The following is a 12,917-nucleotide window of genomic DNA, read 5'->3' as shown; positions in this document are numbered from 1 at the left end:
CGGCGACGGGCTGCGGCGGGACTGCCCCGGACCCCAGTGTGCGTGGGGGCTCTCGCTGCGGATGCCCTTCACCGCTCCGGAGCGATCTCTATGGCTTTTCTACAATAAACACCCGCGCTGCGTACGTACAGAGACCGTTCTCATCAGTCATCTTTAGATCTTAGCTTAATGTCTTCTTGAAAATCTGTGTCTGTTCCACCTTGCTATCCGACCATAATGCTATTGCTGTGGGCAGCGGTTCGCGTAATTAAAAGCCGCTCCATTATTGCTGTATTATGCCTACTTCGATCAGTGTAGAGCATTGGCAGTCATGCCAGGTACAATGGATAGGAAGGGCCAGGTCTCGTTCCATTAAAGCAAGATTGTTCTGGCTTATGTGGAAGCATTTATCAAAACAAAAAGAGCTTAGAAACTGAAGTTGCTCCGGTGAGGAAAAAGCATCAGCGCCTCATCCTGGTAGTGTGGCTTCGCCTTAAAGCCATCAATAACATCCTTCTGCACACAGAGATGCGGAATTCCAATAATACCTTTGTACAAGTTAAACTTTAAGATTCAAACAACATACAGCGTATGTTTTCTACAACAAAACCTCAGCAGGCAACGGTGCTTTCAGATGTTGTAGCCATGTTAATAGTTAACCATTTCTCGGTTTGTGTTTAGGGTGGGTTTTTTGTCAGATGAAGATTAATGAACAATTCCAAGGAACAAGTACCTTCGCTAGGAATGCTGCGCTACACAATACAAATTACTATTTGGATTTTATCCAGACCACTGCAGGAAAAAGCAGCTTTGACATTAACTCCAAGGGAGGAGAGATTTTTATGTTATAGACATATTTCCCATATAATGCTCATGCATATTCTTTCCAACAGCAGAACTGTCTTCTTATATTTGGCAACTACTGCATCTTGCTATCACTACTATAACTTTGTGGGAAATCACCGTAAACTGGAAACCCAAAGTGATTAGTTTAACAAAAAACCTGCCACTCCTCTCAAGGATTTCTTTTATCAAGTCAACTTTGTCACTATAGAAAACTGCAATATCCACAGATCAAATTACAAAGTAGCATTAGATATCCAACAGTACCTTGTGAATACTGAGACATTTTAATAACTGAAAAGTACGAGGTGGGAAAAAAATTCAAGCTCCAGAAACAATTTCAATGGGAGTACATGCAATGGTACTATATGTCAGCATTGTATCAGTAGATGTATCTGAAATCTTTAGCTCAGCAAAGAAAACGTGGTAGTTAGCATCGTGTGGGAAAAGGGTGTCAGAGAAACCAACAAACTGCCAATATTCTCAAAATCCCCTATCAAGCAATTAGATGACAGTAAAAATTCCCGTCAGCTACCTCCATCTGCAAGGATTCAGACAGCATCTCTAGAAAATGCAAGTGCTAACTTCAACCTGGAATTTTTGAGAGCCATAAGCAATATATGTACACATAGATACATTTTAAGCTGCAGAAGCTGAGTGTCTAATGAACTTTCTGAACTTTCACACTGGGATAACTAAAACACTGCATCAGCCCCACTAGAAGATTTTCTGTGAGGATTTCCTTCCGTACAATCAGAATTAAGCTGACCACAACCAAAGCTTCCCCCTATAAGAAAGAGGGAATCGTTATGCATAGCCAAACCCTTTTATTTAACCTGTCTCAGTGATTAACCTCTCCTTCTGCCTGCCCATCAGCAGGACTCTGGCCTCTAAGGGCATTACGGACTAATAGCTTAGAAAGTATTCGGGAACTATGGTGCAAACTGCTACTGCTGAACTCAGGTAGATTAGACAAGAGCAGGGGAAGGACTGTGACAGTTTTCCAAGTATGACATTTGCACACTTTAAAGCTTCAATGCTCTGGACACTAAAATGTGTGCTTGACACATTTTGTTTAGTATCGGTTGGTTCCCAACTGCTTTCCACAGCTCCACCCTATAGACAAACCCAAAAGACATTTGTGGCAGTCCCTCTGCATCAGTGTCCAACAAATACCACTGATTATACACCTTCACAATCCATCTGTTCCTCCCCCCACCCTGAAATGCAAAGTACATGCAACATACTGTATTTGGGTCCTACCTAAAAATAAAGGGCTGCCTTTGGGAAAAAGTTTACCCTTCACTACACAGCTCACAAATAAGGAAAGCACAAGGCCTCCTGCCAAGTAACTAACCAAACATCTAATTCTAATTATCTGCTGTTCTATCTGTACCTTTCAACATCTGAAAGAATCACAAGGTCTCGGTGAACTGTAGTAATTTGTGAGTTACACCAGTCGACATATTCTTACAGTTACAGTTCAACCAGATATTCAAATAAGATAACACCATCATGCACTAATTGTAGCTTACACTGGAACAAGACATATACCATATATACAGATATGCTTAAATACAATATGCATCTATAAATACTTAAATATACAAATGCAACTGGTTATATACATGTGTTTAGTCACTTCACACATTTCTAATATTCATGGTGTCTCCAGTAGATAATTTTTCAGAATTCTATATAGGGACACTGCCCGGGTGTGTCGGGATGGGGTCAGGAAGGCCAAGGCACAGCAGCTGGAGGTGAAGGTGGGAAGGGACACAAAGAATAATCAGAAGGGCTTCTACAGGTATGTCAGCCAGGAAAGGAAGGTCAAAGACGGTTCAGCCCCTGCCCCCCCCCCCTCCCCCCCCCCTCCCAGTGAGCAAGACTGGCAAACTGGTAACAACGGATGAGGAGAAGGCTGAGGGACTCAGCAACTTTTTTGCCTCAGTCTTCACTGGCGACCTCTCTTCCCACACCTCTCAAGTGGATGGACTGCAATGCAGGAACTAGTGGGGGGAGCAAAGTCCCTTCCTCTGTAAGAGAAGATCAGGTTTGTGACCACCTGAGGAACCTGAACATACAGGTCTGTGGGACCTGATGAGATGCGTCCCTGAGTCTGGAGAGTTGCCAAGCAGGGTCCTGCACCTGGGTCAGGGCAACCCCTGGTATCAATACAGGGGGTGAAGGGATTGAGAGCAGCCCTGCAGAGAGGGACTTGGGGGTACTGATGGATGAAAAGCTGGACAGGACCTGGCACTGTGCACTCGCAGCCCAGAAAGCCAACCGCACCCTGGGCTGCATCAGAAGCAGCATGGCCAGCAGGCTGAGGGAGGCGATTCTACCCCTTTATTCTGCTGTGGTGAGACCCCCACCTGGAATACTGAGTGCAGCTCTGGGGCCCTCAGCGCAGGACAGACATGGACCTGTTGGAGCGGGTCCAGAGGTCGGCCACAAAGATGATCCGAGGGCTGGAGCACCTCTCCTATAAAGACAGGCTGAGAGAGTTGGGGGTGTGCGGCCTGGAGAAGAGAAGGCTCTGGGGAGACCTTGTTGTGGCCTTTCAGTACCTAAAGGGGCTACAGGAAAGATGGGGGGAACTCTTTATCAGGGAGTGTAGCGACAGGGCAATGGGTTTCAAAGTAAAAGAGGGTAGATTTAGAGTAGATATAAGGAAGAATGATGAGGGTGGTGAAACACTGGCCCAGGTTGCCCAGAGAGGTGGTAGATGTCCCATCCCTGGAAACATTCAAGGTCAGGTTGGACAGGGCTTTGAGCAACCTGATCTAATTGAAGACGTCCCTGCTTATTGCAGGGGGGGTGGACTAGATGACCTTTAAAGGTCCCTTCCAACCCAAACTATTCTATGAATGTAGGCTTCAAAGTATGCAACCATACCTCCTGGCATAGAGAAAGCTTAGAGTACAAAGGCAAGTGATAACATTCCCACATTTCAGACAGAAAGACTTATCTAATCTGCCTTCCTGACTGTATGAGGTCACAAACCTCAGAATTATCTACATTATGTTCTAAAGACAGTGTCGATTTATTATTGCCTATATTTTCACCTCATTGTAATTTTTGGGTGCAGTAAGTCTGCAACAAAATAAAAATTGTTTCTATTCTCTATACCTGTCTCACATCTGACCAATCATCAGGGAATAATAACCAGTGGAAGACCACTACACAAACTGTAAATCCATTTAGAATCATAGAATCATAAACCCCTTGTTTATTTGTTATTACTATCAAGATGATGTAGAACCTGTAACTGTAAAGATAGAAAACATTTTTCAGTGCACTGTTCTTTTACAGTTTATCTTTTTCCCATAAGCATACAGCATCATTTTTGTTGTAGTCCACATACTGTTTTAAATTCTGTTAAATCACAAATTAAAGAGGAAAGTGTACCATGGGATAGCTATAGAGGGGAGTTGAGTCCAATGGGACTCTAATTGACAACAGAACTATCCACTTGAACGAAGCCCTCGGTGTCCTGAAGACTCTCCAATGAAAGCAACACCCACATGGCTCAGCTGGAAACAGGAACCCTATGAAACCAGGTTAGACTGCCCTACCAAGGAGCACTGTCCCAGGACTGGGAGAAACAGAACAAAATGAAGTCTTTCAGAGTAGCAACACTTCAGTCCATTAGGAATTCAAGACTCTTAAATCAATTCAGTTACACAGAATAACTCACAATGCCCCTATGGATCGTTCCATCCAGATGAGCCTAATGATTCAGCATGGATGTGCCGAGTTCTGAAGAAAAATGTGCTTTAAACACTCAGAACCCAGGAACATGCTGTAGCTGACAGAGGGTTACACTGCAGAGCCAGTAATGTAAGTTCATATCAAGTTCACTCTGACTCTGTTGGCATGAATACACACACCAAAGTACTTGCACATCTAAGAGGAATTCATATTGTGGCATACAGAGACGTCGATAAATAAGTAGTAAGCCCAGCAGCAACACTCATTTGTTTTTGTTTTAGTAAGTCCAATACATTGTGTACTGCTTGGATATCTTAAAAAAACATGAAGCTGAAAACCCACTGTGACTGAACTGAATTAGACCGTAAGAAGGCAAAAATTAGCCACTGAAATTCAACACACTTTTTTCCATCAACAGTCTATTCTAAGGCACCTGTGTTACTGATGCAGGGTAAAACAGCCTTTTTGTCTCCATAGTCCATTCAATCATGGGACACAAAAGATAACCCAGCCTTCTAAAGGAATAAAATCAGCTATCTATGACTACTTCTGTTAGGATCAGAAAAGAAAAGCTTGTTTGGAAAGACTTAACTGTTCTTTTCTTCAGGCCAGGTGAAACATTGAAAGAGCAATTTCTGGATTCACTTCCAAAATACATGCAAAAATATGTTCTGTTTGGGCCCTAACTGTGATTTATTTTTCCCAGCGCTCCTAAAGCTTTACACTGCATCAGCTGTCAGAGCCTTGCTCAGGATAATTACAAAAAGTGACTGCTTGCAAAGCCTCACTGAAATCTACACTTTCTAACACAGCAAGAATTTTACAATATATTTGGCATTAATTGTTTCTAGAACATGTTTCTGGAACAATGTCTGTTTCCACACAAACGATGACCTTGCATTAGCATCCTCATCTTTTCATTGCCAGCAACTAAAAGCTGCTATCTACACCGTGTGTTCATTAATAATTTCATGTATTAAACAGCAAAATAAAGTGAATAAATCAGCAGTTATCACATGAACCATTCCTCATTTGAGTGTTTCATTTCTTCTTAACAGAGAAACGGCAGAGGCAAAACAGTATGTTCTCAGTGAAAATATTTACAATCCAAGGATCTGGCACAAGTTTTGTTTGATTTCACCCAGTCATTTGTTGGTCAGCAGTCTAAACTTCAGTAAATTTTAGATGGAAACGTCAATTTGAGATTGTTACTCTGTCCAGCTCAACATGGTTTACTGCTTGACAGTGCTTTTGATGAGGCATTTGCTATACGGTTATTATTCCAGACATTTTTTTTTTTTACAGCAGCACTGACAAAGAGCTCACAGCCAGCCTGTTCTGCAGCGCCCCAGCACCATGCTGCAGCAATCAGAACACGTAACTCATACCTAGAACACAAGTGGTGAAGGTAAGGAAGCCACAAATTATTTCTTGCACTTTCAATATAAGAACAAACTATGAAAACTTCTTAAAAAAAAAAAAAAGGCAGAACTTCAGGTAGGTTTTTGGTTTGTGTGTTTTGTTTTTCTTTTTTTTAAATTAATATTACAAGAGGTCTTAAACAATTTCAAAAACTTACAAAATATATTCAAGTGTGGAAAGTTACTTTACTAATTAAACAGCATTTCTTTATAATATGCTTTTCTCCAATCAGGATAAGGAAGCATATGCATACCAAACCCATCAGAATAAATCATTCATACCATCAGAACAAATAACTTTTCTCCATTCCAAGAAACAGCACAAGTACTTTAAGTCAATTTAACTGTAGTATGCCAAAAGAACAAAGCAACATAAACCCACTGACTGATAAAGACAATACAGGGAATATACACAAACGAGAAGATGTATCAAGTGTGCAGTAGCCACAATTCAGTATGTGGAAGTGCTTAGCTCTTCAGCTGGCTTTGCTTCACTGACTGGTTGTACACAAGTAACTTGGTATCAAACAGCAAAAACGGGTAGCATTAACTCCTGTTTACAGTTTAGAGCATAAATATGTTCACTTTAGAGATGCCCATTGTCAATTTTGGATATTATAGCAGTCAGCAACAGGGAACACTAAATGAGCTGGATGGTTTTGTACCAAATGGAATAAAAAGCATTTGTATGTTCTCTCCTGCTAATTTCCACACAGAAGTTTTAACAAGCAGACAGAGCTGCAGCATCCCTAACCTCTCCAGGTAGTACAGGAAAGATTTTTTGTTTGTGCCATTAATTACTCAGTTGTAAAATCATTTCTTTAATCTAATTGCTACATTATCACTTCGTATGCTCCATAAAAATAGTTTGTAAACAGTGTTTTTAATTATAAAGAGCAACAGCTAATCATGGTAGCACTGAATCACCCCAAGCAATCTGCATCGAAGATGATGGAAATGGGCAGTGTGTAACTGGCACTTCTCCCCAGGCTGAAGCAATAATGTTCTAGCAAGTTCATCTCCAAATACCCCTGTATGCATACCAAGTCCAATTCCAACTACGCATCTTATTAAGTAAGACTTTAAACTGGGTTTGTCTAGCTAAGCCAGTTAGTAAGCTTCCCAAGTAACGTACCAGGTAGTGGCAGCTTTGGTTGGCTGGGTTTTTTTTTAATATTAATTGCAGAAGTCAGATTTAAAAGGAGCCTGCATTTGAATAGCATGAAAATAAGTGAGAAGAAAAACATTTGATCAAAACACTGCCTCATATATTCTAAATCTCCCAATCTGCCTAGAAAAAGCTTAAAAGCCACTGTACAAATTAAAACCTGAATAAAAATATCCAATAAGTATTTATTCCCAGGACAAGCTTATCAGATACAGATACAAGCATGTGTTCTGGTGACTGCCTTCAAAGTTCAACAAGCAAATGCTACAGTTGTGCCCATGACTACATTTCGAAAGTCACAACCTGTTCAGCGTATGCAAAGCAGATCTGTAACACTACTTACATCATCAACAGCAAATTAAAACTAAAAAAAGAAAAGCTCACCATGCTAGTGCCAGATTTCAACAATGCTGTACTAGTAACAGGCAAATTTAGGGTTTTCTTTTCAAACTTGTAGAAGAAATACAAATATATGAACCTCGCATATTCTGTTAAGAATAAACAGTACTTAAATAGAGCGATCCTTTCTTCACTACATACAGAAATAACAATGTATTTACAATATTTACAGTTTTCAAAAATTCTGGACTTCTTGCATTGTTTTGCAGGAATTCATATTCTTCAGACTGAAAGAAAGTTACACAATAGTTCAGAACATAAACAGCTTCTGAACAGAGACAGGTTACTAATTCTAACTCACTGATGTAAAGACTGCAGTGCCTTAAAAGGAAGTAAAACCACCCATTTCACCATCCGATTTGTAGGATTATATCAAAAACTACAGACGTTTGGAGATGTTTCACACAGGTTAGATATTGCTCATTTTCACAGTTTTCCCGATTTAAGTCATAAAAACAAGTGAGCTGCAGTCGTAACTGCTTTTGTATTCACATTGCTGCTGTCGCTGCAACATGTATTAAGATCAGTTACAAGTTCCCCTCATGTATTTTCAGTTACAAACAAGTGTACTCTCACATATATAGCTAAATTTTGATTTATTTTTTTTTTACTCAGCCTAAAATAGAAACATACCAGTTTGAAACAAATCTGCTGATACGCAATTTACTCTTAAGTTCCCAAGATGGACAGTCTCGAAAACCACTTTAAAGCAGCTGAAAGCTTTAAACTGCAAATTTAAAGCAAGACACGTAAAAACCCCAGAATCAATAATTAAAAGTAACATTTTAAAAGAACACGAAAACTACAGTAAAAATCTGCATGTCGTGAAGATGATACTTGTGTTCTTCTGTTGAAAACAATCAAAGTACCTGTTCTGAATAACAGTACTGAAGAGAAAAATTGAAGGCTTCACAGTAATACGCACTTTTAGTGCCACTTTTTTTGATACAATGTTTCCTGAAAAGACAGTAGGGATTCAAAACTTGCAGACTGAATATGGGAAAAATAGTCCAAACTTCATAGCAACAGAATTAACAGTTAAAGCAGACAGAAATGGCGCAACTGACCCATTTCTTACACTGTAAGACTTCCAAAGAAAAATAATCAGTTTGAAGTCCTTCATATGCGTGTGACGAGTTGTTGGCATAGGAGCTCTGGATCACTCAGCATGCCCTACGTATGAACCAATGTAAATTAACTACAACCAAAGCCCGAGAAGCTCAAGCCAAAAGGAAACATGATGAGATTATTTAGTCCTTTCATATCAGAGAAGGTAACATTAACTCTCCAATTGATTATTTGAGAGATTACACACTCAGGAGCTATATTTGATATTTTCACAAACAGGAGAAATCATTGCCAGTCCTTTTTAGCCTCTTACAACCAAGAGTAGGTAGCTTAGAGAATTCTATCTACATGCCACAAGCATCTTCTTCAAAAGAGGGAACATGGTACTGTAAAAACAAAACTTTTCAAGTTGAAAAAATTACACGTTTGGTCAGAGTTTTACATTAAGAGGATTGTGTGTTCAAACAGTAGAGTTTCAGCATTTGGGATTACATACAAGAAGTCTGGAAGTAGCAGCATTGCTGCATGTAAGGCATTTTAGGAACAATTCCAACACAGCTCACCGCCTAAGCATTTTATTATGTTCAACTAACACAAGCAACCTCTCACATTTTAAGATTGTTTACTACTAAACCCATGGTCACTGGGATCAACCCTGAAACATCTGTAGACCTTCCGTAACGACAGATGCAACACGAAGAGTGCGCATTCCCCCTGCGTGGACAACAGCTGTCCGTACAAGTAGCTTCAACATGGCGAAGGCAAGAGGTCACTTCCCGTAGCCAGTCCTCACTAACTGGCCCAGTCCTGAAAGCGGAAACAGTCACTGGCGATCTTCCACACTGTGTTGGTAGGTGTGGCCTGCGCTGTCAGCAAGAAGTTCTGATTGAAGTAGCGCTGCTTGTCGCCATCAAATTTTACTGTCCCACTTGTCACCACAAGGACTGTTGTCTGGCCTTGAGTAGCTTGCTCTTCACAAGGAGAAAAAGTATAAAGAAGACAACTCAAAGTAACAGGTAAAGAAGTAGGAAATGTACATAGACGTTTCTTTCAGTTCTGGTTATACTACTTACAGGCTAACAACTGGTTACACATTCATGGAATGCACAGTTTTGTTGCATCATTTCTATACAGACAATGGTGTATTTGCTCACCAACATTGCTTTTTAATGGCTTTTTTATTTTCATTTCATGTTGTTCATTTTAGAGTACTATAAAAAGCACCCGAGTTTTTGCTTAGAATAAGCTCTCATTATTTGAGATATACATATACATTTGTAATTAGCAAGTTGCATACACTTTTTTCCCCTGCTATTAGAGTTTAAATCTTTTTCACAGCAGAGCAAAGAACTGTGACTGACCACAGGCTTTTTCCTTACTTATATTCCAAAAAATATCCATTAGAAGTAATTTGTTAACTTCTCAATTATGTAAGCCTTTCTTTAGCAGTTGGTAATCAGAAATCTAAAGAACTTAACATCTATTCCAGACCTAAAGAAATCAAAGTACACACAGGATAACGATTTGTTCCACGTGATACTGCAGGTCAGTATCAGAGGCTACAGCAGAGGTCTGTTGAGTCTTAGACATCAAAGACAACATAATCGGACTTTTTCAGTACATGAAAAAACATCACATCTGAATATGATCTTTAAAAAGTCCTTAAAATACTTTCCCAGACATGAGAAAAAGCGTGGAGTTGCTGTATCTCTTGATTTGTGCTTTATTTACACACAACTTGACATTTCAAGCCTCAGTATTTTCTCTCAGCTTGTTCAAACAGGAATACTAAGCGCTATTATAATTGTGGTTCACTTTCAACAGTTATAAAAAAAAAAAAGAAAAATAACTAAGTAAACTGTAATACAACCTTACCGTGAACAGGTTGGCAGTCCAACACATTAACCTGGAATTCACTAGACGGCAACATTTCAAAAAATTTATTCAGTTCTTCTTGCCCAGACACTGCATTACCATTCCAAACTAATGTTGCTTTGTCCAAATAAAGTCTTGTTAAAGCCTGAGTGATTATGAAAATACATGTTTGTGGAAAATGTGTAAATGCATACAATGGACAACATACAAATCAATGTTCTTTGAATCCCTATGTTGTGGATTATTGATTTTGTCTGTTACTTCAACAGATAAAATACCCTCCTGAAACATCAGCTCCTTTTAACAATTAGTGCTCCTGACCAAGTATTAAAACTAGCAGAAACATATTCTCCTTTATAAGTTGCATAGTGACTTATATGCCTCCAAAGTTAAATACTGATGAGATTCCTTTAACAAAGCTAGTGACAGAACTGAACTAGTTTCTGACAAAAGGATAGTACTACCTTTCCAGAATAAGTTTGTTTCTGATTTTTTTTTTTTTTGCGGGGGTTGGGGGTAGCAGGTGTGTGCATACAACACAGATTATGTCAGGAAAGTATAATTTCAGGTTAAAAAAAAAAAAAAAAGTCAACAAGACCAGGATCAGTGGAAACTCAAAAAGGACAGTTATCTGCAGCAGCAGACCAGAACTTCCCAGATGTTTCATAAGCTCTAACAGCTGAATAACTGCCTAACTCTCCTTCAAGCTGTTGACACGTCTGCCCAAGCTACTCATGCGCAAAGCGACTATGAAATAACATGCAACTGCTGATAATTCCACATAATCTACAAGTTATTAAATTACAATTGTAGTACATTTAAAACTCCAAAGAACAATTTCCACCGCTCTCTTTTGGTGCACCTGGTGGTATCTGTTACATGATACAACATCAATGTGGACCATGAATATTTCCAGAGCAAGACAGAACTGTTTCCACTTTATCCTCAGGCACTCCTATAGAATCCCAGAAACAGAAGTGATAACTGCTAATAAAAGTAGTTTGGAAACAATAAGCTAAACCCTGACCTCAGAGACAAATAAAGCAAATTTTATCTGCCAGCACTGACCAAATCATGTACCTGTAAAACACAGTGGGACATGAACTGAACTATTACCATAAAAAAATCTAAGGCACTTTCTAAAAGGACCCCTTTTACAACAATTCTGTACAGTGACAAAATCCTCTACAAGGCAGTCTAAGAGGAACAGAGGTCTCAACCTGGCCAAAACCATACACCATAACCAACTTTCAGGTGCTTTCAAGTGTAATGCTAGTTAGGAAAGCAAGCAAAGAATGCACAAGACACTTCTATTGTCAAAATATCTACATACCCTTCTTCTTTTATCCATTGTCTCATAATAAATGTTGACAAATTCATCTGCGGCTCTACAAGCTTGATCCACGTAGGTTTTGAAATCCTGGAGAGAAGAAATCATACCAAATTACTTAAGTTAGGCAATTTTATGCAACCTAGTCATCTGCGCAACTTCTCCATCAAGTCACTTTGATTGGTCTTTTCCACCCTCACTGAAAGATGATGTCAAATGTTGAAACTGGTTCCAAACTCCTTTTCTACTTGCAGGAGGTACCAGCTTTTAGCCAGGTGACAGTTTTAGGATCCACTTTGAATGCTGATATATTTATCATATTTAAATTGTAAATAATTACTTTGAAAAACGGGCTCCTGCTGCAAGTGATGTGAACATGCAAGTATTCAGTGAAAATACTTGTTGCTGTGATGGCTGTTCCGAAATAAAGTTAAGGAACAAGACTTATTCAATGTATTTCTGAAAATCGGCAAGAACTCCACCACACTGCCACCATAGTCTCATTTTTTAAGACACCTGTATATATACATATATAAAATGTAATAATATATAATTGGATATATAGATATAAAATGAAAGAGAGAGAACACACACACACTGGATGTATTCCAGCATCAATCATTCCAGTGCTGTATCTACAGGTAAAACCCAAACACTTCTCACATCTCATCACGTTCCTTACACCTCTCTATTTTTATTCATCCAAAGGTAACAGTCACATCACTGCACTGTGATCTCATTTGGTCATTTGTTCAGTTTGTTTAGCTGTTTGGCCCTTGATCTCCTACAGGCTCTGAACTATGACACCCTGGAAAGCAGTGACTCTGAATTTCTTGTCCACAAGTCTATAAAACTGCACTTGGTTCTGTTCCAATATTTTACTTCAAATATCGTTATTCACTAGAACGAATTCGTCCAGTACCACCACAAAACACACTATTGTTCTGAGAAACCTCCATACTGGAAAATAGTTACCAGCCTACCAAATAACCCCTGCTTACTCCACAAAACCTCTTATATTACTACATACTATTCTTTTGATCTCCCTCTCTAAGGATGTGAGGCTGCTTTTCACCTTTCTATCTTCTCCAGCAATTTCTGAACCCACAGGCCAATTCCA

The 12,917-nt window shown here is 39.4% G+C and overlaps 1 protein-coding gene across 1 annotated transcript; it reads right to left on the bottom strand.

The window, feature by feature from the left end:
- Positions 1-9,199: 9,199 nt before the first annotated feature.
- Positions 9,200-11,905, bottom strand: NXT2 (nuclear transport factor 2-like export factor 2). The gene is made up of 3 exons (XM_009889293.1): positions 11,801-11,905; positions 10,468-10,612; positions 9,200-9,563 (listed from the first exon to the last, which is right to left on the bottom strand). Exons 1-3 carry the CDS (start codon positions 11,903-11,905, stop codon positions 9,385-9,387), a joined length of 429 nt encoding a protein of 142 aa, XP_009887595.1. The 3' UTR covers positions 9,200-9,384.
- Between the last annotated feature and the right edge of the window lie 1,012 nt (positions 11,906-12,917).

Source organism: Charadrius vociferus, unplaced genomic scaffold (genome assembly GCF_000708025.1).
Source record: "Charadrius vociferus isolate BGI_N301 unplaced genomic scaffold, ASM70802v2 scaffold7, whole genome shotgun sequence".
NCBI classification, from domain to species: domain Eukaryota; kingdom Metazoa; phylum Chordata; class Aves; order Charadriiformes; family Charadriidae; genus Charadrius; species Charadrius vociferus.
This window is presented reverse-complemented; position numbering and strand designations above follow the sequence as displayed.